Genomic DNA, 22,768 nt, shown 5'->3' with positions numbered 1-22,768 from the left:
AAACCTTTGCCAGTATCTTTGTCATTTTGAAGAAGCGAGATTGGCCTATAGGAACCAGGATCTAGTGGATCATTTCCGGGCTTAAGTAGTAGGACTATACTTGCTTGTCTCATGGAATCAGGGAGGCGCTGTGACTCCCTAGCCGCGTTCAAAGTGCGAAGCAATTTCGGTAACACAACACCCCCATACTGTTTGTACACTTCAATCGGGATGCCATCATCTCCCGGCGCCTTGGTGTTGGGGAAAGAGTTGGTAGCCTCCATCATCTCCTCAATAGTAATGGGAGCCTTAAGGGACTCCGCCTGGGAGTATCTCTATCCCCTGCAGAAAATCCCGAGTCTCCTTCACCGTGTGTGTTTGTTTTGACTCGTAAAGGGTAGAGTAGAATCTCACCAACTCGCTCTTTACCAGGTCAGGGGTGTTTACTAGTTTTCCTCCCTCCCCCTGCAGGGCTCCAATGGATGGGGACGCCTGTTGTGACTGGACTATCTGAGCCAGAAGTTTACCTGTCTGCTCCCCCTCTTCATAAAAAGCCATTTTAGAAAAGAAACGCTTTTTGTCAGCCCTAGAAGCATCGAGTCTAGTCAATGCATCCTGGGCTGCTATCCAAGCCTCCCGAGAGCCCTCCCTCGAGTTGGCTATATATTCTGCCTCCAAACGTTTTACCATCTGAGCTACCTGATCTCTCTGTTCAACTGTGTTGCGTTTAATGGAATTGACCTCTGCAATGAAAATTCCCCTCAAAGGCCTTAAAGGCATCCCAGGCAGTGTCTGGTCCAGGATGATCTGCGTGTCTCTGCCAGTAGGCCACCACTTCCCCCCTCATATTTTTCATGAGATGAGAAAAGATTAAGCCAAAAGGCGTTTAGCTTCCATTGTGCTCGTGGCAAGTTGGTGCTAGGCTTAACTCTAAGGGAAAACAGGATGGGAGAATGATCAGAGATGCTCCTGGGGAGATGCCTTATATCCTCGACATACTGAGTTGCTGAGGTTGAGCACAAACGCATGTCCATTCTGGACAGACATGTGCGTCTTGGAAAAAAAAGAAAATTGTTTCTCTAATGGGTTTCTTATTCTCCAGGGATTCACCCACCCCACTTCCATAAACTTTGCCAAGGCTGGTCTAGTCATCCCCGGGGCTCCCCCCGGAGCGGGTGTCTATCCAAGTATGGGTCCATAATTCAGTTGAAATCCCCCACTACAACCAATGGGACACCTGGATTACACAGCTGAAAGGCCAGTAGGGCACGCAGCTGAAAGGCCAGTAGGGCACGCAGTATCAGAGGGCTGAATGGTGGAGGAACATATACTGCGGCCAGAATGAACAACAATTGATACATTTTGCATAATAAGAACACAAACCTCCCCTCCTGGTCAATCCTTGAGTCTATTAACTGAAAGTCCAAGGATCTATGTATCAGAACGCTCACACCCCTTGAATACGAGGTGTGAGTGGAGTGATATGCCCAGTCCGCCCAAGCAAACCCCATCCATGACCTAGTGTCTGGGGTCGGATGAGTCTCCTGTAGAACACATATAGCTGGAAAATGTTTTCTGAGAGAGGTGGACACCATGGTACGTTTAAGTGGATCTCCCAGCCCCTGCACATTCCATGATACCACTGCAATCCCCATCATGTCACATTTAAAAAGGCATCACAGAACATATCAAACCTCCACCCCCCCCCCTATTGAGCATACTATTCTCTATTAACCTGTCTGGGGTTCTCCCAACATATTTCAGTGCTACTGCAAAAAAGGTATCATCCGGGATGAGCAAAAATAAGAATCCAAAACATGAAAAAAATAAATACGAGCCTTCAGTTCTATGCAGTCGGAAGTACTACCAGGAAAGGAGGACATCCAGCTCTCACCACGTACAGTGTATACAGTCAGGGGTGCCTCTACCAAGTAGTAGGGTGTGTGGGTCTTCAATAGCAGTCTTTCTGGGCGTGAGCGAGAGAAAATGGCAGCACATAAACAAAAAAACAATCTGAAAAAAAAAACAAAAAAACGTAACTGCGCAGCATACTGCTGCTGGGCAAAACTCGTGCCCCTGACCGGCCACAGATACAACGGGTAATCTGCGGACCCGTCACTATGCCTCCTCAGGCACTCCGATGGTGTTTCAAGTCGCATGGCAAACTGATAAAGATAGAAAAATAAAAAAACAAAAAGTTACGCTCAGTTCCTGAGTAGAAAGAAATATAATATTCTCCCAGCCACGCCATCTTGTGGCCGTCGGTCAACAACATCCCATAGTTAATGGCAAGAAAAATGAACTGCCTCCCCATGTATCTTCACCAGTCCACCATAGCATGAGATTTTAATCCGCATCTGCCGCTGGGCCCTCCGCCTGACGAATCAGGTGTTCATTTTATATCCAGCCACGATGAGGCCTCCGCTGCCGACTCAAAGAATTGGGCCCTGCCTCCAGCAATGATCCGAAGCTTGGCAGGATACAGCATTGCATAGTTGGCTCGCAGGCGTTGTAATCTTCTCTTCACCTTTCCAAACTTGGCCCTACGCCTCTGCACTTCTGCCGAGAAATCGGGGTAGAAGGACACCCTTACGCCATTGAATTGTATGTTACGTCTTTCTCTGGCCAATCTCAGGATAATTTCCTTATCTTTAAAGTTAAGGAGTTTAGCTAGCGTGGTGGGTTGCCCGGGGGGAGAGGTCTAGGTGGTACTCTATGCGCCCTCTCCACTGAGTAAAAAGGCGTGAAAGCATCTTTGCCGAATAACTCTTGCAACCAAGTCTCCACAAATGCAGTGGGGTCTCTGCCTTCCGTTTTTTTTCTGGGAGGCCTACTATGTGAACATTACTCCTCCTCAAGCGATTCTCAATGTCTTCATTCCGGATCTCATTGGCTGTCGCGGTTCTGGCTGTGACTTGTAGTTCCCTGATGAGGGGGGGCCATTCTATCTTCCACCTCACTAACACGGCTCTCCACAGCTGTAGTGCTGTGACGGACCCATCCGTATACTGGACATATTGTGTTTGTCTGCTTGCTATTCCCCAATAATATGCCCTCAGTCCCCATGTCGTTCTGTTATTTCAGTCTCCCATCTGGTCCCCTAGGGGAGTGTCCACCAGGCGGGAGACCTGCATAAATATATAAAATGTTTGGCAGTTATAAAGTTAGAAACTGTGATGCATGCTGGGAAATGGTGGGGATGTATGTTTGAAATGTTGTTCTGTTATTTCAGTCTCCCATCTGGTCCCCTAGGGGAGTGTCCACCAGGTGGGAGACCTGCATAAATACGGGCGGGTAGCCCACAGTAAACAGTTCGTGTTTTACCCTCATAATGGAGCTTGGTCTCGTTACTGGAGGGGATTGGGTTACTGGCCACTAAGGACGGTGTACTTTGGAGCTCGGGAAGAGAGGTACCGCAACAAGTGCGCTCCCTTATCTTTTGAAAGTCATGGCGGATCAATCCCACCTCCTTCAGTCCCCCAACCTGTTGCTGTACAGTCTGCACAGTGGCTGTACACTTATTCACCACCTTAAGAATTTGTGCCAACGTGGGTTGTTCACCGATATCATCCTCTTCCTCCCCCGCTGCCACTTCTGAAGTAATCTGTACTGAGGCCTGCTGTGAGGCCTGGGCCGCGGAGGGCCCCAGCCGCAGTGCATTGAAAATGTCTGGTGTGGCATTCAGCTCCTCATCTGAGGGGCGATCCGCCACGCTGTTCATCTTTTGTGCATAATACACCATGTCTTTAGGGACCTCTTTCCCCTGGGGTTTAGGTGTCTTAGGAGGGTTCTTACCCGTGTCCTTGTCCCCTCGTGCTCGCAAGGCTGCCGCGGCGCCATTTTGTAAGTCCTGCAGCTCGTCTCCCTTGAGCTGTTTGTGGGTCATCATGCCGGTAAACGGGTAGGCGGATAGATCGGTGTGTGCCATGGATGATTCTGTACCCAGAGGTGGTGTCCGTTTCCGAAAGCAAGCAGTCTTAACGGCCGGGAGAAGGATCGCTTCAGTATACTTCCAGGGAGCTCTGCGAGACACGTCTGCTCACATGCCACTCTTGGCCACGCCCCCTTCACTTTTATCTTTAATAGATCGATCACCTTGGATGTTACAGTGCAGTCAGGACTTGCTATCCCAAGGTCCAGTACGGCACCCTAATCCAGCCATGCTAAAACTAGCGGCCTGGTATCTGAAGTAGACATCCTGAAATCCAAGGGTCTATCGGACCGTGATTAAAACTGTTACAAAGTCGCAAACCAAATACCAGAGCAATATACCTAAAAATTTGGAAGAAATTTAACCTCTGGCTAGCAGAAAATGGCAAGAGAGAATACGATTCTCCAAAAATACTGGAATTTCTACAAGAGGGCATTGACAAAGTTATTAAGCACGATTAAAGTACAAATTACTGCCCTATCAGTCTATGTACAGCGCTCCTTACAGCAGGACCCGCTTATTAATGGGTTTTGCAAAGCAGTAGCTAAGCAACGCCCAGCCCCATGCCGTAAAGTTCCGACATGGGACCTGTCTATTATGTTGAAAGCAGTTATTAGGGATCCCTTTGAGCCAATATCGGAGGCATCCTTAAGACTGATTACCTTAAGTCTTTCTAGTTGCTATGACTTCTGCTCGCAGAGTCAGCGAACTCCCAAGCTCTGTCAATCGGAGAACCATATATGCAAATTTTGGAGGATAGAATTATTTTAAAGACTGACCAATTGTTTATTCCTAAAGTTGCTTCTTCCTTTCACTAGAGTCAGAACATTATACTACCTTCCTTCTGCAATAAACCTGCACATAGCAAAGAGGGACAACTACACCGGCTAGACGTCAGAAGATGCCTCCTAGCCTATCTGGAAGCGATTAAAAGCTTTAGAACATCGGAGGCCCTGTTTTTTATTTTTCAGGAATTCGGAAGGGAAAGCAGACTTCCAAAGGAACAATAGCCAGAGGTGGATTAAGATTGCCATCATGGAAGGGTACAAAACGCTGCACTTGGACCCTCCACAAGGCTTGAAGGCACACATACAAGGGTGTTGGCCACGTCCCGGGCTGAAAGAGCAGGCGCTACCCCGGAGCAGGTATGCAAGGCCGCCAAATGGTCAAGCATGTCCGCGTTCATTCGACACTATTGATTGGACGTCTTAAGTGATCAAGATCAAGCCTTTGGGAGGAAAGTCCTCCAAGCGGTGGTCCCACCCTAAACTGGTGAGTACTTGCTCATCCTCTTAAGGGCTGTCCTGGAAGACGCCTTGGGAAAATCAGAGTTGTCCTTACTCTGTTTCCAGGAGTCTTCCAGGACAGCACATTCCCACCCTATTTTTTAAGTAGGTATATGTACATAGATACAGTAAATACCATACATGCAATTTATTTTATTTCAGCTCCGTCCTTCAGTTCTTGGATAAAACTGATCAGATGCCTGAGGGACCGCCTTTTAAAGAGCTGGAGGTGACGTGTTTCCTGTCCAGGGAGGAGCTCCATCTCTCAAGGGCTGTCCTGGAAGACTCCTGGAAACAGTTACCGGTAAGTCTAACTCTGATTTTCTCTTAAGCGTCTTCCAGGACAGCCCATGAGATCTAGGGCTCCTCCTACCAGGACAGGAAACGCATTACCCCCATCAGATAAAAGGGCTGTCCTCCAGGCCTCATGTCAGTATTGGTGTTTCCTCCGGATGGAGGGGGTAACATGTTTTCTGGAACTGGTTCCCCTAGGTCTCAAGAGCATGGCTCCCTGAGCAATGGGGAGAGTTTTTCCTACCTCTTCCTTGGTCCCAGAGCGGCAGATCCACTGGGGGAGTTGGTTTGTGGCTGCTGTCTCTGCTTCTCAGTACATGGGGAATGTCAGCACCGATCTGAGCTCCCTCCTGCAAAACCGCATGGTTACCTGCATAGGCAGAGGCGGTATCGGCTTTTTTCCCTGTCAAACAGCCAGGCTGGAGCATGCAGGGGAAGGAGAAAGCCACGCGCAGCGATGGGCGGAACTTGCGTTCCAAGCTGGCTCACAGGAAGTTCCCGGAGGGGTCCCTTCCAGGGCCTGTGACGTCATCGATGGGTGCCGGAGACTAGTTCCGGTCTCAAGACAGCGCAAACAGGGAGGCTGGTCGTTTAAAAGACCTAGCAAAGGCTGTGCACCACTACAGGGGCAGGATGGACTCCTTTGAGATATCTGCACAGGCAGTGGAATCAAGCCCTAACGCCAGCTCCTCACAGGTAAGCCTGAAGTGTATGTACTTTCTTGCACAGCCTGTGGGTGTCTTTCCCCTTGTAACTAGTAGGGACTAGGTGAAGGGGGCACTTTTTTTTTTTTTTTTTTTTTTTTTTTCTTCTCTCCGGCACGGGGTGTGATGGAGGGGAGGGTATGTGGCAAAAAACGTACAGGGTCATTTGTTCTCTTGCAGGCCAAGACTCAGCACAAAGCCCAAGTGCAGCCACCAAAAAAAGTCTGTGGTTTGCAGAAATAAACGGAGCTCATGGAGTAAAGCAGTTTGCCGCTTCTGTATTTCAGGCCTAGTAAAAGATGACCTGGTAGCCTCATGTCAGGGAATACTGACTTCAGTTAGTGATGAGCTTAAATCTACTTTAAGCTTTTTCAAAACTCAAATTGATAAATTTCAGGCTCCCACAGAGGGTCCGTCTTCAAATAGAAAGGCTTCAGTTGGTAGCATTCCGCAACAGTGTGGAGAGTGAGGACTCTGAGTCTGAAGCCAGATCTACCCGTTCTTCTCCAGAAGAATCGGGGTCAGATACAGGGCCCATGGATAGAGAATCCTCCTAGGGGCTCAAGGTTTAAGTTTTATCTTTGGAAGACGTAGATAACTTATTGAAGGCTATTTATACAACTCTTGAAATCGCGATTCTCATTTTGGCCAGAATCGTGCAGCTCTAGTTCCACTAGCGCCTCAGCACCCACAGCATAGTTGCTTTTCCTATGGCAGAAAGGGATCTTTGGTGAAGATCAAGAAGGGGATTGGGATGGAAGTAACTCCTGTCCCTGCAATTATGGGGAAGCATATATTGGACTACTAGCACGAAAGCCTGAGGAAAAGCGAACTATTTCAATGTCCCTTTTAGGCAGTAAAAACAAATGCTGAGGACACAAGGTGACTGCCCCCCCCCCTTTTTTTTTGATTGCGGAATTGTTTCCTGTTTTAGGTAGGTCCTGAAAGATGATTGGGGAAATGGTGTTCATAATGTTTTACACTCCATGAGAAGTTGATGTAAAATACCAAGTTTAGGGCCACATGGACATCCATAAGAACGTTCTTAACCCTTTCATCAAAATTATAAAAAAAAAAAAAAAACTTGCTTGACTGGCAACTTCTGGCCTATTAAGCCAATTTACAATATTTTCACGCTTTTTTGTTTGATTTTAATACTTGAAAACTGAAGGTGTGTGTGTGTGTGTGTGTGTGTGTGTGTGTGTGTGTGTGTGAATGATTTTGTCTGTCTGCTATTTTAGAAAATATTTAATATTAATCCCTTTTTTTTTTTTTTTTTCCCCTAGATGGGGGGGGGAAAGCCTTTCTAATATTTATTATTTTCTGCTCCCTAGGGCTGCTTCGATGGTCTCAACCAAGAGGTTTTAAAAGGAGTATATAAACGAAACTATGCGTAAGTGTTGTGCTTGCTTAAATTATAAAAACCTTACTAATCCTATTAGTTAAAGCGGTGGTTCCCCCTTAAAAACAACTTTTTTTTTTTCCACTGCCCCCCCACATTCCATCACGATTAAGGCACATATTTTTTTTTTCCTGCTGTACATACCTTACTACAGCATATTCACCCGTGCATCCGGGTTGCGAGTCCCGCGGGAGTGGGCGTTCCTCACATGGTGTTGATTGACGTTTTCCCCAAAAACGAGCTCTCCCCCGTCGCGTAAGCCGCGTCACGATTGGCGAAAGGAGCCGAACGGCGATGCGCATGCGCAGTATAGCGCCGACTCGCCGTTTTTAAGGGGGAACCACCGCTTTAAGATTTACACTTTTTGTAGTGTTTTTTTTTTTTAAACTTTAAAGATCATCTGTAATGAGTTGTTGCTGACTTCTCGGTCTGAATGTTTTAAAGCTTGGCCTTGAGCTGGCCATTTTGCTTTAATATCTTGAGTTGCCACCCTATATGTGGTTGAGAACAGGCAGGTTTTTTCCTTGAAGGACAACCGATCTTTCTCTTAACATTGATGTTGCAATGTAGAGAATAAGATTCCCTATCATCTGTGCCCAGTCTTACCACACAGAGTTAATCCAGCGCTGAGCAATCCTCTTTTATTCAGTGACCTAAAACTGACTTATTGAGAAAAACCTTAGTCTGTTCCGCCACCATGCTTGGAGTGACGGGTTATTTGCATATCTCATGCACTAGCCTGAGACCGAGGCACATCCTGTGTAAAAAAGTTAACAATTCACATCCCCCTCCCCTCCAGCTCTCCCAGGATTGGCTGCCTTTCCTGTGTTTTTGACTGGAAGTTTCTCATTATGGGGTGTGATCCAAAGATCAGGGTGACGAGTAAATGTATTCTGCAGTAAACGGCCAGCAGAATATACATAGACAAGTGATTAGGGGAAGATGTATTTAGTCAGAGCTGGGCAGAGTAGAAGCTTGAGTGATCTTATGATGTTGCAGTGTGGTGTGTCTGAGGTCACCTGTTCAGATGCAACATTCCTCTACATTACCAGGATGTGTTATGTGGGGGAGGGGTGGATTTCTCCCTTTCAGCTTTACTGGGTTCAAGTATAGAATGAGCTTAGGGCCGGTTCACATTAGTGCGCTGTGCGAGATCGCATGTGATTCGCACCACACTGCAGTGCAAATCGCATGCGATGTCCGTTCAGTGCAATTTCAGCCATACAGATAGTATGGCTGATATCGCACCGCATTTGGACCAAACAAGCACAGAACCCTTTTTCTGGTCCGCACCAGAATCGCATAGGTGTTCATGTCTTAACTGTCAGTTCGCAGTGCGATGTGTGAGCTGAAATGGGGGGTGTCAACATTGTATGACACTCCTCAGCAGTTCAAATATGGCAGTGTGAACTGCCGTGCGAGTCGGGTGCAATGTGGAAACCCCCAGTAGATTTGCAGGGTTCCTGAATTGCACCAGTGTGAACCCAGCCTCAAAGCCTACAAATGTCACCTGACTGCTCCCACCAAGGCTCGGTTCACACTGGTGTGATTCGGGAACCCATTGAATCCACTGTGGGTTTCCAAATCGCACCCAACTTGCATGGCAGTTCACACTGCCATATGCAAACTGCTGGGGAGTGTCATACAATGTTAACGACACTCCTATTTCAGCTTGCATATCGCACTGTGAACTGAAAGTTCGGACATGAATCGGATCATATAGGTGTGAACACCCATGCGATCTGATGCTGGTGCCAAAAAAGGGTCCTGTGTGTGTTTGGTCCGAATGCGATGTGTATTCAGTCATACAGGTTGTCGGTAGTCTTGGGGCTCTAAATCAGGTGGGGGGGGGGGGGGGGGTCTTTCTTTTTTTTTTTTTTTTTTTTTTTTTTTTTAATGTCCTCTGAATAGACTTGGGATCTGCCCCCCCCCCCACGAATTCTAAAAATGACGCACCATTCTGCATTCTCTGCTTTAAATTAATAAACCTTCCAAAACCTTTACCACCCCCCATCCCTAAATACTTGCCCCTGAGTCCTCTTGCACTCCAGCGCTGTCCTGCCTGTGCTGCCTCTCTCTTTTTCCCCGATTCCTTTTTTTTCCCTTTTCTTCCCCCTCCCCATCCCTTCCCCCCCCCCTCCCTTTTTCTCCCCCCCCCCTTCTTTCTCTCCTCCCCCCCCCCCCCTCCCTTCTCTTTCCCTCCTCCCTTCTTTTTCTTTCTCTCCCTCCCCCTCCTCCCTTCTTTTTCTTTCCCTCGCCCCCTTTTTCTTTCCCTCCCCCCCCCCCCTTCCTTTTTCTTTTTCTTTCTTTTCTTTTTCTTTCTTTCTTTTCTTTTTCTTTCTTTTCTTTCTCTTTCTTTCTTTTCTTTTTCTTTCTTTTCTTCTTTCTTTCTTTTCTTTTTCCCTCCCTCCCCCCCTTCCTTCCTTCTTTTCTTTCTTTCCCTCCCTCCCTCCCCCCCCTTCCTTTTTCTTCCCCCCCCCCCTCCTCCCTTCTCTTTCTTTTCCTTTCCTCCCCCCCTCCTCCCTTCTCTTTCTTTTCCTTTCCTCCCCCCCTCCTCCCTTCTCTTTCTTTTCCTTCCCTCCCCCCCTCCTCCCTTCTCTTTCTTTTCCTTCCCTCCCCCCCCTTCTCTTTCTTTTCCTTTCCCCCCCCCCCTCCTCCCTTCTCTTTCTTTTCCTTTCCTCCCCCCCTCCTCCCTTCTCTTTCTTTTCCTTTCCTCCCCCCCTCCTCCCTTCTCTTTCTTTTCCTTTCCTCCCCCCCTCCTCCCTTCTCTTTCTTTTCCTTTCCTCCCCCCCTTCTCTTTCTTTTCCTTTCCTCCCCCCCCTTCTCTTTCTTTTCCTTTCCTCCCCCCCTTCTCTTTCTTTTCCTTTCCTCCCCCCCTCCTCCCTTCTCTTTCTTTTCCTTTCCTCCCCCCCTCCTCCCTTCTCTTTCTTTTCCTTTCCTCCCCCCCTCCTCCCTTCTCTTTCTTTTCCTTTCCTCCCCCCCTCCTCCCTTCTCTTTCTTTTTCCCCCTCCCTCCTCCCTTCTCTTTCTTTTCCTTTCCTCCCCCCCCCTCCCTTCTCTTTCTTTTTCTTTCTCTCCCCCCCTCCTCCCTTCTCTTTCTTTCTCTCCCCCCCTCCTCCCTTTTCTTTCCCCCCCCCCCCCCCCCCCCTTCTCTTTCTTTCCCCCCCCCCCCCTCCTCCCTTCTCTTTCTTTCTCTCCCCCCCTCCTCCCTTCTCTTTCTTTCTCTCCCCCCCCCCTCCCTTCTCTTTCTTTCTCTCCCCCCCCCCCTCCTCCCTTCTCTTTCTTTCTCCCCCCCCCCTCCTCCCTTTTTTCTTTCTCCCCCCCTCCTCCCTTCTCTTTCTTTCTCCCCCCCCCCCTCCTTTTTCTTTCTCCCCCCCCCCCCCCTCCCCTCTCTTTCTTCCCCCCCTCCTCCCTTCTCTTTCTCTCCCCCCCCTCCTCCCTTTTTCTCTCCTCCTCCCTTTTTTCTTTCTCCCCCCCTCCTCCCTTCTCTTTCTTTCTCCCCCCCCTCCTCCCTTCTCTTTCTTTCTCCCCCCCCTCCTCCCTTCTCTTTCTTTCTCCCCCCCCTCCTCCCTTCTCTTTCTTTCCCCCACCCCTCCTCCCTTCTCTTTCTTTCTCCCCCCCCTCCTCCCTTCTCTTTCTTTCCCCCCCCCCCCTCCTCCCTTCTCTTTCTTTCTCCCCCCCTCCTCCCTTCTCTTTCTTTCCCCCCCCCCTCCTCCCTTCTCTTTCTTTCCTTCTCCCTTCTCTTTCTCCCACCCCTCCTCCCTTCCCTTTCTTTCCCCCCCTCCTCCCTTCTCTTTCTCTCCCCCCTCCTCCCTTCTTTATTTCTTTCCCTCTCTTTCTTTCCCCTCCTCCTCCCTTCTCTTTCTTTCTCCCCCCCTCCTCCCTTCTCTTTCTTTCTCCCCCCCCTCCTCCCTTCTCTTTCTTTCTTTCCCCCCCTCCTCCCTTATCTTTCTTTCTCTCCCCCCCTCCTCCCTTCTCTTTCTTTCCCCCCCTCCTCCCTTCTCTTTCTTTCCCCCCCTCCTCCCTTCTCTTTCTTTCCCCCCCTCCTCCCTTCTCTTTCTTTCCCCCCCTCCTCCCTTCTCTTTCTTTCTCCCCCCTCCTCCCTTCTCTTTCTTTCCCCCCCTCCTCCCTTCTCTTTCTTTCCCCCCCTCCTCCCTTCTCTTTCTTTCCCCCCCCTCCTCCCTTCTCTTTCTTTCCCCCCCCTCCTCCCTTCTCTTTCTTCCCCCCCCTCCTCCCTTCTCTTTCTTTCTCCCCCCCCTCCTCCCTTCTCTTTCTTTCTCCCCCCCCCCTCCTCCCTTCTCTTTCTTTCTCCCCCCCCTCCTCCCTTCTCTTTCTTTCTCCCCCCCCCTCCTCCCTTCTCTTTCTTCCCCCCCCTCCTCCCTTCTCTTTCTTTCTCCCCCCCCTCCTCCCTTCTCTTTCTTTCTCCCCCCCCCCCCTCCTCCCTTCTCTTTCTTTCTCCCCCCCCCTCCTCCCTTCTCTTTCTTTCTCCCCCCCCCTCCTCCCTTCTCTTTCTTTCTCCCCCCCCCCTCCTCCCTTCTCTTTCTCTCCCCCCCCTCCTCCCTTCTCTTTCTCTCCCCCCCCTCCTCCCTTCTCTTTCTTTCTCCCCCCCCCCCCTCCTCCCTTCTCTTTCTCTCCCCCCCTCCTCCCTTCTCTTTCTTTCTCCCCCCCCCTCCTCCCTTCTCTTTCTTTCTCCCCCCCCTCCTCCCTTCTCTTTCTCTCCCCCCCCCCCCCCCCTTCTCTTTCTTTCTCCCCCCCCTCCTCCCTTCTCTTTCTTTCTCCCCCCCCTCCTCCCTTCTCTTTCTTTCTCCCCCCCCCTCCTCCCTTCTCTTTCTTTCTCCCCCCCCCTCCTCCCTTCTCTTTCTTTCTCCCCCCCCCTCCTCCCTTCTCTTTCTTTCTCCCCCCCCCCTCCTCCCTTCTCTTTCTTTCTCCCCCCGCTCCTCCCTTCTCTTTCTTTCTCCCCCCCCTCCTCCCTTCTCTTTCTCTCCCCCCCCCTCCTCCCTTCTCTTTCTTTCTCTCCCCCCCCTCCTCCCTTCTCTTTCTTTCTCCCCCCCCCTCCTCCCTTCTCTTTCTTTCTCCCCCCCTCCTCCCTTCTCTTTCTTTCTCCCCCCCCCCTCCTCCCTTCTCTTTCTTTCTCCCCCCCTCCTCCCTTCTCTTTCTCTCCCCCCCCCCCTCCTCCCTTCTTTCTTTCCCTCTCTTTCTTTTCCCCCCTCCTCCCTTCTTTCTTTCCCTCTCTTTCTTTTCCCCCCTCCTCCCTTCTCTTTCTCTCCCCCCCTCCTCCCTTCTTTCTTTCCCTTCTCTTTCTTTCCCCCCTCCTCCCTTCTCTTTCTTTCTCCCCCCCCCCCCTCCTCCCTTCTCTTTCTCTCCCCCCCCTCCTCCCTTCTTTCTTTCCCTCTCTTTCTTTTCCCCCCTCCTCCCTTCTTTCTTTCCCTCTCTTTCTTTTCCCCCCTCCTCCCTTCTTTCTTTCCCTCTCTTTCTTTTCCCCCCCCCTCCCTTCTCTTTCTTCTTCCCCCCCCCTCCTCCCTTCTTTCTCCCCCCCACCTCCTCCCTTCTTTCTTTCTCCTCCTCCCTTCTCTTTCTTTCTCCCCCCCCCCCCCCCTTCTCTTTCTTTCTCCCCCCCCCTCCTCCCTTCTCTTTCTTTCTCCCCCCCCCCCCTCCTCCCTTCTCTTTCTCTCCCCCCCCCTCCTCCCTTCTTTCTTTCCCTCTCTTTCTTTTCCCCCCTCCTCCCTTCTTTCTTTCCCTCTCTTTCTTTTCCCCCCTCCTCCCTTCTTTCTTTCCCTCTCTTTCTTTTCCCCCCTCCTCCCTTCTCTTTCTCTCCCCCCCTCCTCCCTTCTTTCTTTCCCTCTCTTTCTTTCCCCCCCTCCTCCCTTCTCTTTCTTTCTCCCCCCCCCTCCTCCCTTCTCTTTCTTTCTCCCCCCCCCTCCTCCCTTCTCTTTCTTTCTCCCCCCCCCTCCTCCCTTCTCTTTCTTTCTCCCCCCCCCTCCTCCCTTCTCTTTCTTTCTCCCCCCCCCTCCTCCCTTCTCTTTCTTTCCTCTCCTTCTCTTCTCCCACCCCTCCTCCCTTCCCTTTCTTTCCCCCCCTCCTCCCTTCTCTTTCTCTCCCCCCCCTCCTCCCTTCTTTCTTTCTTTCCCTCTCTTTCTTTCCCCCCCTCCTCCCTTCTCTTTCTTTCCCCCCTCCTCCCTTCTCTTTCTCTCCCCCCCTCCTCCCTTCTCTTTCTCTCCCCCCCTCCTCCCTTCTCTTTCTCTCCCCCCCTCCTCCCTTCTCTTTCTCTCCCCCCCTCCTCCCTTCTCTTTCTCTCCCCCCCTCCTCCCTTCTCTTTCTCTCCCCCCCCCCCCCTCCTCCCTTCTTTCTTTCCCTCTTTCTTTTCCCCCCTCCTCCCTTCTCTTTCTTTCCCCCCTCCTCCCTTCTCTTTCTTTCCCCCCTCCTCCCTTCTCTTTCTCTCCCCCCTCCTCCCTTCTCTTTCTCTCCCCCCTCCTCCCTTCTCTTTCTTTCTCCCCCCCCCTCCTCCCTTCTCTTTCTTTCTCCCCCCCCTCCTCCCTTCTCTTTCTCTCCCCCCCCCTCCTCCCTTCTTTCTTTCCCTCTCTTTCTTTTCCCCCCTCCTCCCTTCTTTCTTTCCCTCTCTTTCTTTCCCCCCTCCTCCCTTCTTTCTTTCCCTCTCTTTCTTTTCCCCCCTCCTCCCTTCTCTTTCTCTCCCCCCCTCCTCCCTTCTTTCTTTCCCTTCTCTTTCTTTCCCCCCTCCTCCCTTCTCTTTCTCTCCCCCCCTCCTCCCTTCTCTTTCTCTCCCCCCCTCCTCCCTTCTCTTTCTCTCCCCCCCTCCTCCCTTCTCTTTCTCTCCCCCCCTCCTCCCTTCTCTTTCTCTCCCCCCCTCCTCCCTTCTCTTTCTCTCCCCCCCTCCTCCCTTCTCTTTCTCTCCCCCCCTCCTCCCTTCTCTTTCTCTCCCCCCCCCTCCTCCCTTCTTCTTCCTCTTCTTCCCCCCTCCTCCTTCTTTCCCCCCTCCTCCCTTCTCTTTCTTTCCCCCCTCCTCCCTTCTCTTTCTCTCCCCCCTCCTCCCTTCCCTTTCTTTCTCCCCCCCCCCTCCTCCCTTCTCTTTCTTTCTCCCCCCCCCCCCTCCTCCCTTCTTTCTTTCTCCCCCCCCCTCCTCCCTTCTCTTTCTTTCTCCCCCCCCCCCTCCTCCCTTCTCTTTCTTTCTCTCCCCCCCCCTCCTCCCTTCTCTTTCTTTCTCCCCCCCCCTCCTCCCTTCTCTTTCTTTCTCCCCCCCCCCCCTCCTCCCTTCTCTTTCTTTCTCCCCCCCCCCCCTCCTCCCTTCTCTTTCTTTCTCCCCCCCCCCCTCCTCCCTTCTCTTTCTTTCTCCCCCCCCCCCCTCCTCCCTTCTCTTTCTTTCTCCCCCCCCCCCTCCTCCCTTCTCTTTCTTTCTCCCCCCCCCCTCCTCCCTTCTCTTTCTTTCTCCCCCCCCCCCCTCCTCCCTTCTCTTTCTTTCTCCCCCCCCCCCTCCTCCCTTCTCTTTCTTTCTCCCCCCCCCTCCTCCCTTCTCTTTCTTTTTTTTAACAGAAAGAGGTTTTTATTAACAAAACAGCATTACAAGATATGCATTATTCAACAATCAGATTTGCATAGAAACAATGACAGTCAGAAGCAAGTGATTTCAGCATTTGCAGATCATAAACAAAGGCAATCCAGAGAGGAAAAAGGGAAAATAATACAAGTATAATAAGCAACGAGATGCTAGTCCATAGCCCTCCCTCCCCAGTCCCCCCCGACCGTAAGCCACCAGTCGCAGACCAACCGGAGTATTCCTTGGAGTACACACGGGCAGAAGACCGTCGCCCCCGCACCAAGTCCCTAGATTACCCCCAGACCGTGTGAGGACCCCAGCAGCCGATCAAAGTGGGCAGCGCCCCGAGAGAGAAGGGGGGGCAAAGGCCCCCAATCCGGGCGGGGGGGGAATCCATCTTAGTCCCCCACCCCCCCGGCCCCCCATCCCGGCGCATCCACCCAGGCCGACCAGACCTTATCGTACTTAGCAGGGCACTGCCTACTCTCATACGTAAGTTTGTAAAGGGGCAAAGCCGAGTCCACCGCCTTCCTCCAGGATCCAAGGGTGGGAGGTCCTACCGACTTCCACCGTAGCAATATCTCCCTCCTAGCATAGAACAGTGAGAACGTGATACATAGCTTAGTGTACCTGTCTCCCTCGACCTCACCCAAATGACTCAGAAGGAGCACCAAGGGGTCCAACGGCACTCTGGTCCCTCCTATGTCGCTAAGCCTCTCTGCTACCCCCGCCCAATACGGCCGAAGCTTCGGGCAGTCCCACACCATGTGCCAGAATGTCCCCACCTCGACCCCACACCTGGGACAGTTCGGATCAAGATGCGGGTATATGTTGGCCATTCTATGAGGGGTGAAGTAGGCCCTATGTAGGAACTTGAGCTGGAGGAACCTGTCCTTAGCTGCTATCATGGATGGGATGTATGTGGAGACGCATTCCTCCCATTCGTCCTCCCCCAAAGCTGGAATGTCCCCCCTCCATTTATCCATTAACCGGGTGAGTTTAACATCGTGGGCCACCGTAAGGTACATGTAGAGAGTGGAAAGGGGCTTCCCCATTGCGCTCGATGTCAACAGTCGCTCAATTGAGTCAGGTTCCAGGGTCAGTGCGTCCGGGAATTGGGCCCTCATCGCATGTCTCAGCTGAAAGTATTTAAACTCGAGGGAGCCAGGGAGGGAGTACTGTCGTCTCAGGTCCTGAAAGGGCTTGATCCTACCATCTGCTATGACGTGTCTAAGGGTGGTGATCCCGCGTCTGGCCCACTGTGAGGGTTCGGGCAGATCACAGAGATGAGGCAGGGTGGGGTTACCCCACAGCGGGGTGTGTGGGGAGATACAATTCGGTTTAGCATAAATAGCTCTGGCCGCCCGCCACACCCTAACAGTCGTCTTCATGGACGCCGTCAGAGGATGGGGGGCGCCGGGACCCCTGTACACCAGATTAGACAACGCTGCATATGATCCCAGTATAGCAGCTTCCAGCCTCACCGCCGGGTTCTGTCTGGGCTGGGAGAACCACCAGCGCACTGTAACTAGGACAGCCGCCCAGTAATACAGCAAAAAATTTGGGAGGGCCAATCCCCCCCCCCGATAGGGGGAGATACAGTATCTGTCTTGCAACTCTGGGTGGCCTTCCGGCCCAAATGAAAGACGTCAGCACCCCCTCCAGTCGCCTGAAGAAAGTTCTGGGGATGTGGGAAGGGGTGTTGCGGAAGAAATATAGGAACTTAGGGAGGAACACCATTTTAAGCAGGTTCACCCTGCCAACTGGAGTTAGTGGGAGGGTGCGCCAGGTCGTGCATTTGTCAGTGAGATGAGAGAGGAGGGGCCGTACATTCCCCTCTATGTATTCCTGTGAGGTGTTACTAATCCGAATGCCTAGATATGTAAATTCACTTACCCACTGGAGGGGGGTTCCAGTATTCCCTTCTCTTTCTTACTTATCTTTTATTTATATTTTTTTCCAACAAATAATCACAAATACTACAACTGACAAAATGTAATTACAACTTCAATACATTCTCCTTCAGTTTTTTCTTTAACAGTCATCGTTCCTATTACCACTCTTGTTTAATACCCCCCAAACAACCAACCTCCTACCCCCCCCCCCCCAAAAAAAAAAAAAAAAAAAAAAAAAAAAACCCCTATAAAAAACCCCCCCCCCTCCCTCCCTCTCTCCTCTCTCGAGACGTAGGATTCATTCTTTCAAATTCCTTCTCCTCTCCCCTGCCTTTACTCTAATAACTTCTTCCCTTCCTCCGATCTTATAAATACATTCCATCCTGACCATGCTTCTTCATACTGTGTCCTCCTATTCTGCGCTGAATGCACCAAATCTTCCATTGCACCAATCTCTTGAATCCTTTTAAGCCAACCTGCAATAGAGGGGGGGCACGAATCCCTCCACCTCAACGTTATTCCTGCCCTTGCTGCATTAACCATATGAGGCACTACCGACCTCCTGTACTTCTGCACCGGTATCTGTGAGCTATGTAGCAGAAAAAATGCAGGATCATCTGGGATCAACTCTTCCTCAAATTTTTGTAAAATTCTTCTCACCCCCTCCCAGTACTGTCTGATTTTTTGGCAGGACCAGAAAATATGAATCAACGTTCCTTGTTCTCTACCACACCTCCAGCACCTTTCATCTGCTTCTTCATCAAATTGATGTAATCTTTCTGGGGTGTAATACCATTGTATAAGGAGTTTATAGTTAGCTTCTTGTGTCTTTGAACATACCGAAGAATTGAATGCTAGGTAAATTATTTGTTTATGCTGACTTGGGGTGAAGGTTCTCCCCAAGTCCCTCTCCCATTTCCGCATTCCCGGCATCACAAATTCTTCCGGTGGCATGTTCAAAAACCCATACATTTTAGATAAAACTCTTGATATTGGTTCCACCCCATTACAATAAATTTCCATTGTTGTCAGCTGCCTTTGAAATTCAGTTACCGAGCCCAGAGATCTTACAAAATGACTTACTTGAAGCGCCTGCCACGTTGAGAGTTCAAATAAACCTCCAGCCTCCGTCAGATCTCCGATCGATGGCCAGGCATCTGGCTTTAAAAAATCCGAGACCTGTCGGAGGTTCTTTCCTTTAAACTTTTCAACTATATCCTTCTCCATCCCTGGGATAAAATTAGGATTACCAATTATGGGTAACAGTGGTGATTTACTTGGTGTATATTTCTTATCTCCACATACTTTTGCTGAGATTAACAGTGTAGGGCCTATTATAGGGTGTCTCTTAAGTTGTCTAGGAAGAGCCGCGTAGCACCAAGGTGCTCTACACAAAGGTATCTGACTTATGTATTGCTCTATACTTACCCAACGTTTACACTCCCCGTGTCTACACCAGTCTACCAACCTGGTCAAATGTGTTGCTCTATAATATTTTATTATATTTGGGACTGCCATCCCTCCTACACTTTTAGGCATTCTCAACAGATCTCTTTTAATTCTGGCTTTTTTCCCTGCCCAAATAAATTTCATAAACAGGGTATTCACCTGTCTAAGAAAGGTCATTGGTATAGAGATTGGCAGTGCCTGAAATAAATACAAAACCTTAGGCAAAATGCACATTTTAACTATACTTCCTCTCCCGAACCACGAATGCATTCCATTTCTCCATTTGTCTAGCAGAATTCGTATTGCATTGTACAGTGGGGGAAAATTCAATGCATATCTATTTTTGATCTCTGATGATATATATGTACCTAAATATTTTAATACCTTCCCCCATTTAAATTTAAAATTCTGTTTTATTATGTCGCCTATAGGTTCTGGGATTGCCACCTTCATTGCCTCAGATTTTGTTTTATTTATTTTCAGGTTCGATATCCTCCCATATTTCTCTATTTCTCTTACCAGATTGGGGAGTGATACATGAGGGTTGGTCACTGAAAAGAGCAGGTCGTCCGCGTATGCAGCTACTTTATGTACCTGATCTCCCATCTGGATTCCCTGGATATTCGCATTTTGTCGAATTCTATTTAACAGGGGCTCTAATGTAAGAGCGAACAACAGGGGCGATAGGGGGCATCCCTGTCTTGTTCCGTTCGTAATTCCAAAAGGGGGTGATATTACTCCATTAACCCTTACTGAGGCACGTGGGCTTGTGTACATACTCATGATCCATCTGACCATCCGCTCCCCCAAGCCCACTTGTCTCAGCACTTGCTCCAAAAAACGCCAACTCACTCTGTCAAACGCTTTTTCTGCGTCAGTGTTCAAAAATACACAGGGAATTTTTTTTTTCCAACATAATGCACCAGATTAAGGATTTTAATCGTATTGTCTTTTGCTTCCCTCCCAGGCACAAAACCCACCTGGTCCATGTCCACTAAATGTGCTATCAATGGTTGCAGTCTAGACGCTATTATTTTAGAGAAGAGTTTTAGATCAGCGTTTAACAGTGATATAGGCCTATAACTACTACACTCTGCCGGATCCTTCCCCTCTTTAGGGATCACCGTAATATGGGCCAACAGTGCCTCTGGGGGAAAAACCGCCGTTCCCCCCCACTGCATTAAAAATTTTTGTCATCTGCTCGTTTAGTATTCTGGAAAATTCCCTGTAATAACTTACCGAAAATCCATCGGGACCTGGAGATTTCCCCACTTTAACTTTCTTTAAATTTTCCTCTACTTCTTCAGTAGTTATAGGACTCTCTAATTTCTTCCGAACCGGTGATGGCACTCTAGTTAATCCTGCCGCGGAAAGATACTCCTCCGTCTCCAACTTTGTATCTGCTTCTGATGGTAAATTATATAACCCCGAGTAAAATTCCCCAAATGTTTGGGCTATCTCTCTAGGTTTTTTTATAAGCTGTCCCTCTTTCCCTTTAATCTGCGGAACATATATCGACCTGCTCTTTTCCTTGAGTTTCCCTGCCAATAATTTACTGCATTTATCGCCTAACTCATAATTGACCTTCTTTCCTCTTTGTATGATCGCTTTGGCTTTAAACCGCATGATCTCTGAGATCTGCCTCCTTAATTGTCCTAGCTCTCTCCCCACCTCGGGTGATTGTTTTTTTTTGTGTTGAAGTTCTAATTCCTGGATTTCCTCTAATATCTCCCCAATCTGTTTTTCTCGTTTTTTTTTTTAAGTACGATCCATGTTTTATCAGAATTCCCCTGATTACTGTTTTATGAGCTTCCCACACCATACTAGGGTTACTCCCTGGCGTATCATTGACCTGAAAGTATGCCACAATCTCCCTAGCGACATCCTCTCTTACTTCTGAATTTTGCAACAAACTCTCGTTTAATCGCCATGTTCTATCTTGAGCAAATACATCAGCCGAGAGGGAGAGGCCTAGGCTAATCGGTGCATGGTCTGACCATGTTATGTTCCCAATAGTTGTCTCCGTTACTGAGGTAATCAGATAATGAGGGATAAGAAACATATCTACCCGAGTGTATACTTGATGTGGATTAGAAAAAAAAGTGTAGTCCTTTTCATCTACATGTAGGATCCTCCATACATCCACTAATTGTACCTCGTGTAGTTTCTTTATTATCCCCCTTCTGATACTCCCTGGCACCGATGAGGTCCCTGAAGATGCATCTATTCCTGGGTCCAGCGTGATGTTGAAATCCCCTCCCAAAATTAATTTACCCTCTGAAAATTCATCCAATTCTGTAAGAGCTTTTTTAATAAATATGTCTTGTTTCGTATTTGGTGCATACAACGAAGCCAGAGTCACCTTAACCCCTCCTATGCTACCTTTCAGGAAAAGGAACCTGCCACTAGAGTCCAGGCGTTTATCTTGTAAAGTCCAAGCGACTCGATTTGAAATCAAGATTGATACTCCCTTTGTTTTCGCCTCCTGGTTCATTGCGTGATACACGCATGGAAAAAATCTATTCTGGAGAAATGGCAGGCTCCCTCCCCTGAAATGAGTCTCCTGTACAAAGGCCACATCCGTCCCCCAATTCCTTAAGTCTTTCAAAAGCATTTTTCGTTTTTCTGGAATATTCAGTCCTCTAGCATTCAGTGAAGTTACTTTTATAGTCCCCATCTCGAAAGTCAGAGAGAGGAGAGAGAGAGAGAGTAAAAAAAAAAAAAAAAAAAAAAACCCCTAACCTACCCCCCTCCCTCCCTTAAATCAACCCCAATCCCTCTTCTCTAGCCCTAAGGAAAAATACCACCCAAGACTGGATCCTTCTCCAGTAGTCACCGTGGGTGTATACCTACTCTGGGGGGAATAACGGAGCGGTCAAGTAGCTCCATCCAGCCCCACTCCACTCCACTCCACTCCTCCCCCGACCTTCTTCCCATCCCACTTCCCCATCTTCTCCTCCTCTCAATCCCCCTGTCTCCTACTCTCTTACGTCTCTTCCCCCCCTTCTCCTCATCCCCCCTCCGTTATTCTATGCTTCCCTTCCTAGTTTTTTTTTTTCTACTGCTTCTCTCATTCCTCTTACTTATCTCAACCCCCCACCAGAGAACCAGGAAACAGGTTAAACGCACACTCAGTAAACCTCTATCTTTATAGAAATAACCTCATCATCTCTAACAGAGGGGGGAAAAACCCCAAGAGAAAAAGGGGGGGAAGAGAGAGAGAGAAAAAAAAAAAATAGGGGAGCTAAATCATTTATTTCGGTCCCCCTTTGATTCCCCCTTTCCCAGCCTCATATCACCTATGAGGCCCGAAAAGAAGATAAGACCCCTAATTCCTCCGTGGTGCTCCTCCCCCCCTCCACCCCCAACCCCCCACACACCCCTTTCCCCCCGTGCCCCTTATTGTGCTAAATATTTATATCAAAGTGTATACGTGTCTGCATATATGAATTTACTTCACATTTCACCCTTCTGCTCATTTCCTATCTTTCTTATCTACGTTATTTAACCTTAGCAGATACAGCTCAAATATAGTCCAAATACAGATACGGTCCAGTAATATCTGTGATTTCTATAAATCTGTGAGTCTGTGAAACAAAAACACTCAAAAAAATTTTTTTTAAGGTATCTGCTTAGTTACCTAAATGAGCCTGCCTTATTTCCAAACCTCCTCTTTCATTATTTCTCTTTTTCCCTGGCTGCTTTATCTACTTTTAAATTTTAGCAGATACAAAATCCAGTGTTATCTGTGAACTCTGTGAATCTGTGAAATAGTGAAATAGTGATTCTGTTACATAATACACACATCAACCAAAAAAATAAAAAAAAGAAGAAAAAGAAAAGGGAAGAAAAAAAAAAAAAAAAAATTTCCCCTTTCTTCTTCCCCCCCCTACTCCATATTTCTGGAGCTCCTTAACGAAAAATAACTGTATATATATTTATATTTATATTTAAACAAGGGGGCGAGAGAAAACCCCCCCCCCCTCCACTCATCCCCAAATACCCCCCCCCCCAAAAAAAAAAAAAAAAAGATTCCTCCATCCTCCTCTTAATCCTGTGCAATTTGTGTCTCGTGTCTCAATTTCCTTAAATTTCTTAAGTTTCTCTTCTTATTGCCTATATCCTGTATCCATTTGTGAATATGTGCAATTCAGTGAAGGGGTCGGGCGAAAAAAAATCAGGAGAGAGGAAAAACCAAACCCTTCCCTCCTCTCCCCTCAAAACTAGGGGGGCAGGGGGGAGGGGGGAGGGAGCCAAGCCACACAGAAAAAAAAAAAAAA

At 49.0% G+C, this 22,768-nt stretch overlaps 1 protein-coding gene across 2 annotated transcripts in view; it reads left to right on the top strand.

The window, feature by feature from the left end:
- HSPA9 (heat shock protein family A (Hsp70) member 9) overlaps positions 1-22,768 on the top strand; it is a 414,391-nt gene that overhangs the window by 32,979 nt on the left and 358,644 nt on the right. Inside the window, exon 2 of one of the 2 annotated variants that reach the window (XM_040344788.1) lies at positions 7,529-7,587. The exons of the other annotated variant lie outside the window; for it this stretch is intronic. Coding sequence (XP_040200722.1) covers positions 7,529-7,587 — 59 coding nt within the window. The remainder of the gene's footprint in view (positions 1-7,528; positions 7,588-22,768) is intronic. 2 annotated transcript variants of the gene reach the window in all.

The sequence above is a fragment of the Rana temporaria genome, chromosome 3, assembly GCF_905171775.1.
Source record: "Rana temporaria chromosome 3, aRanTem1.1, whole genome shotgun sequence".
Lineage (NCBI taxonomy): Eukaryota > Metazoa > Chordata > Amphibia > Anura > Ranidae > Rana > Rana temporaria.
Note: the sequence above shows the minus strand (reverse complement) of the source record. Positions and strands in the feature narration are given on the sequence as shown.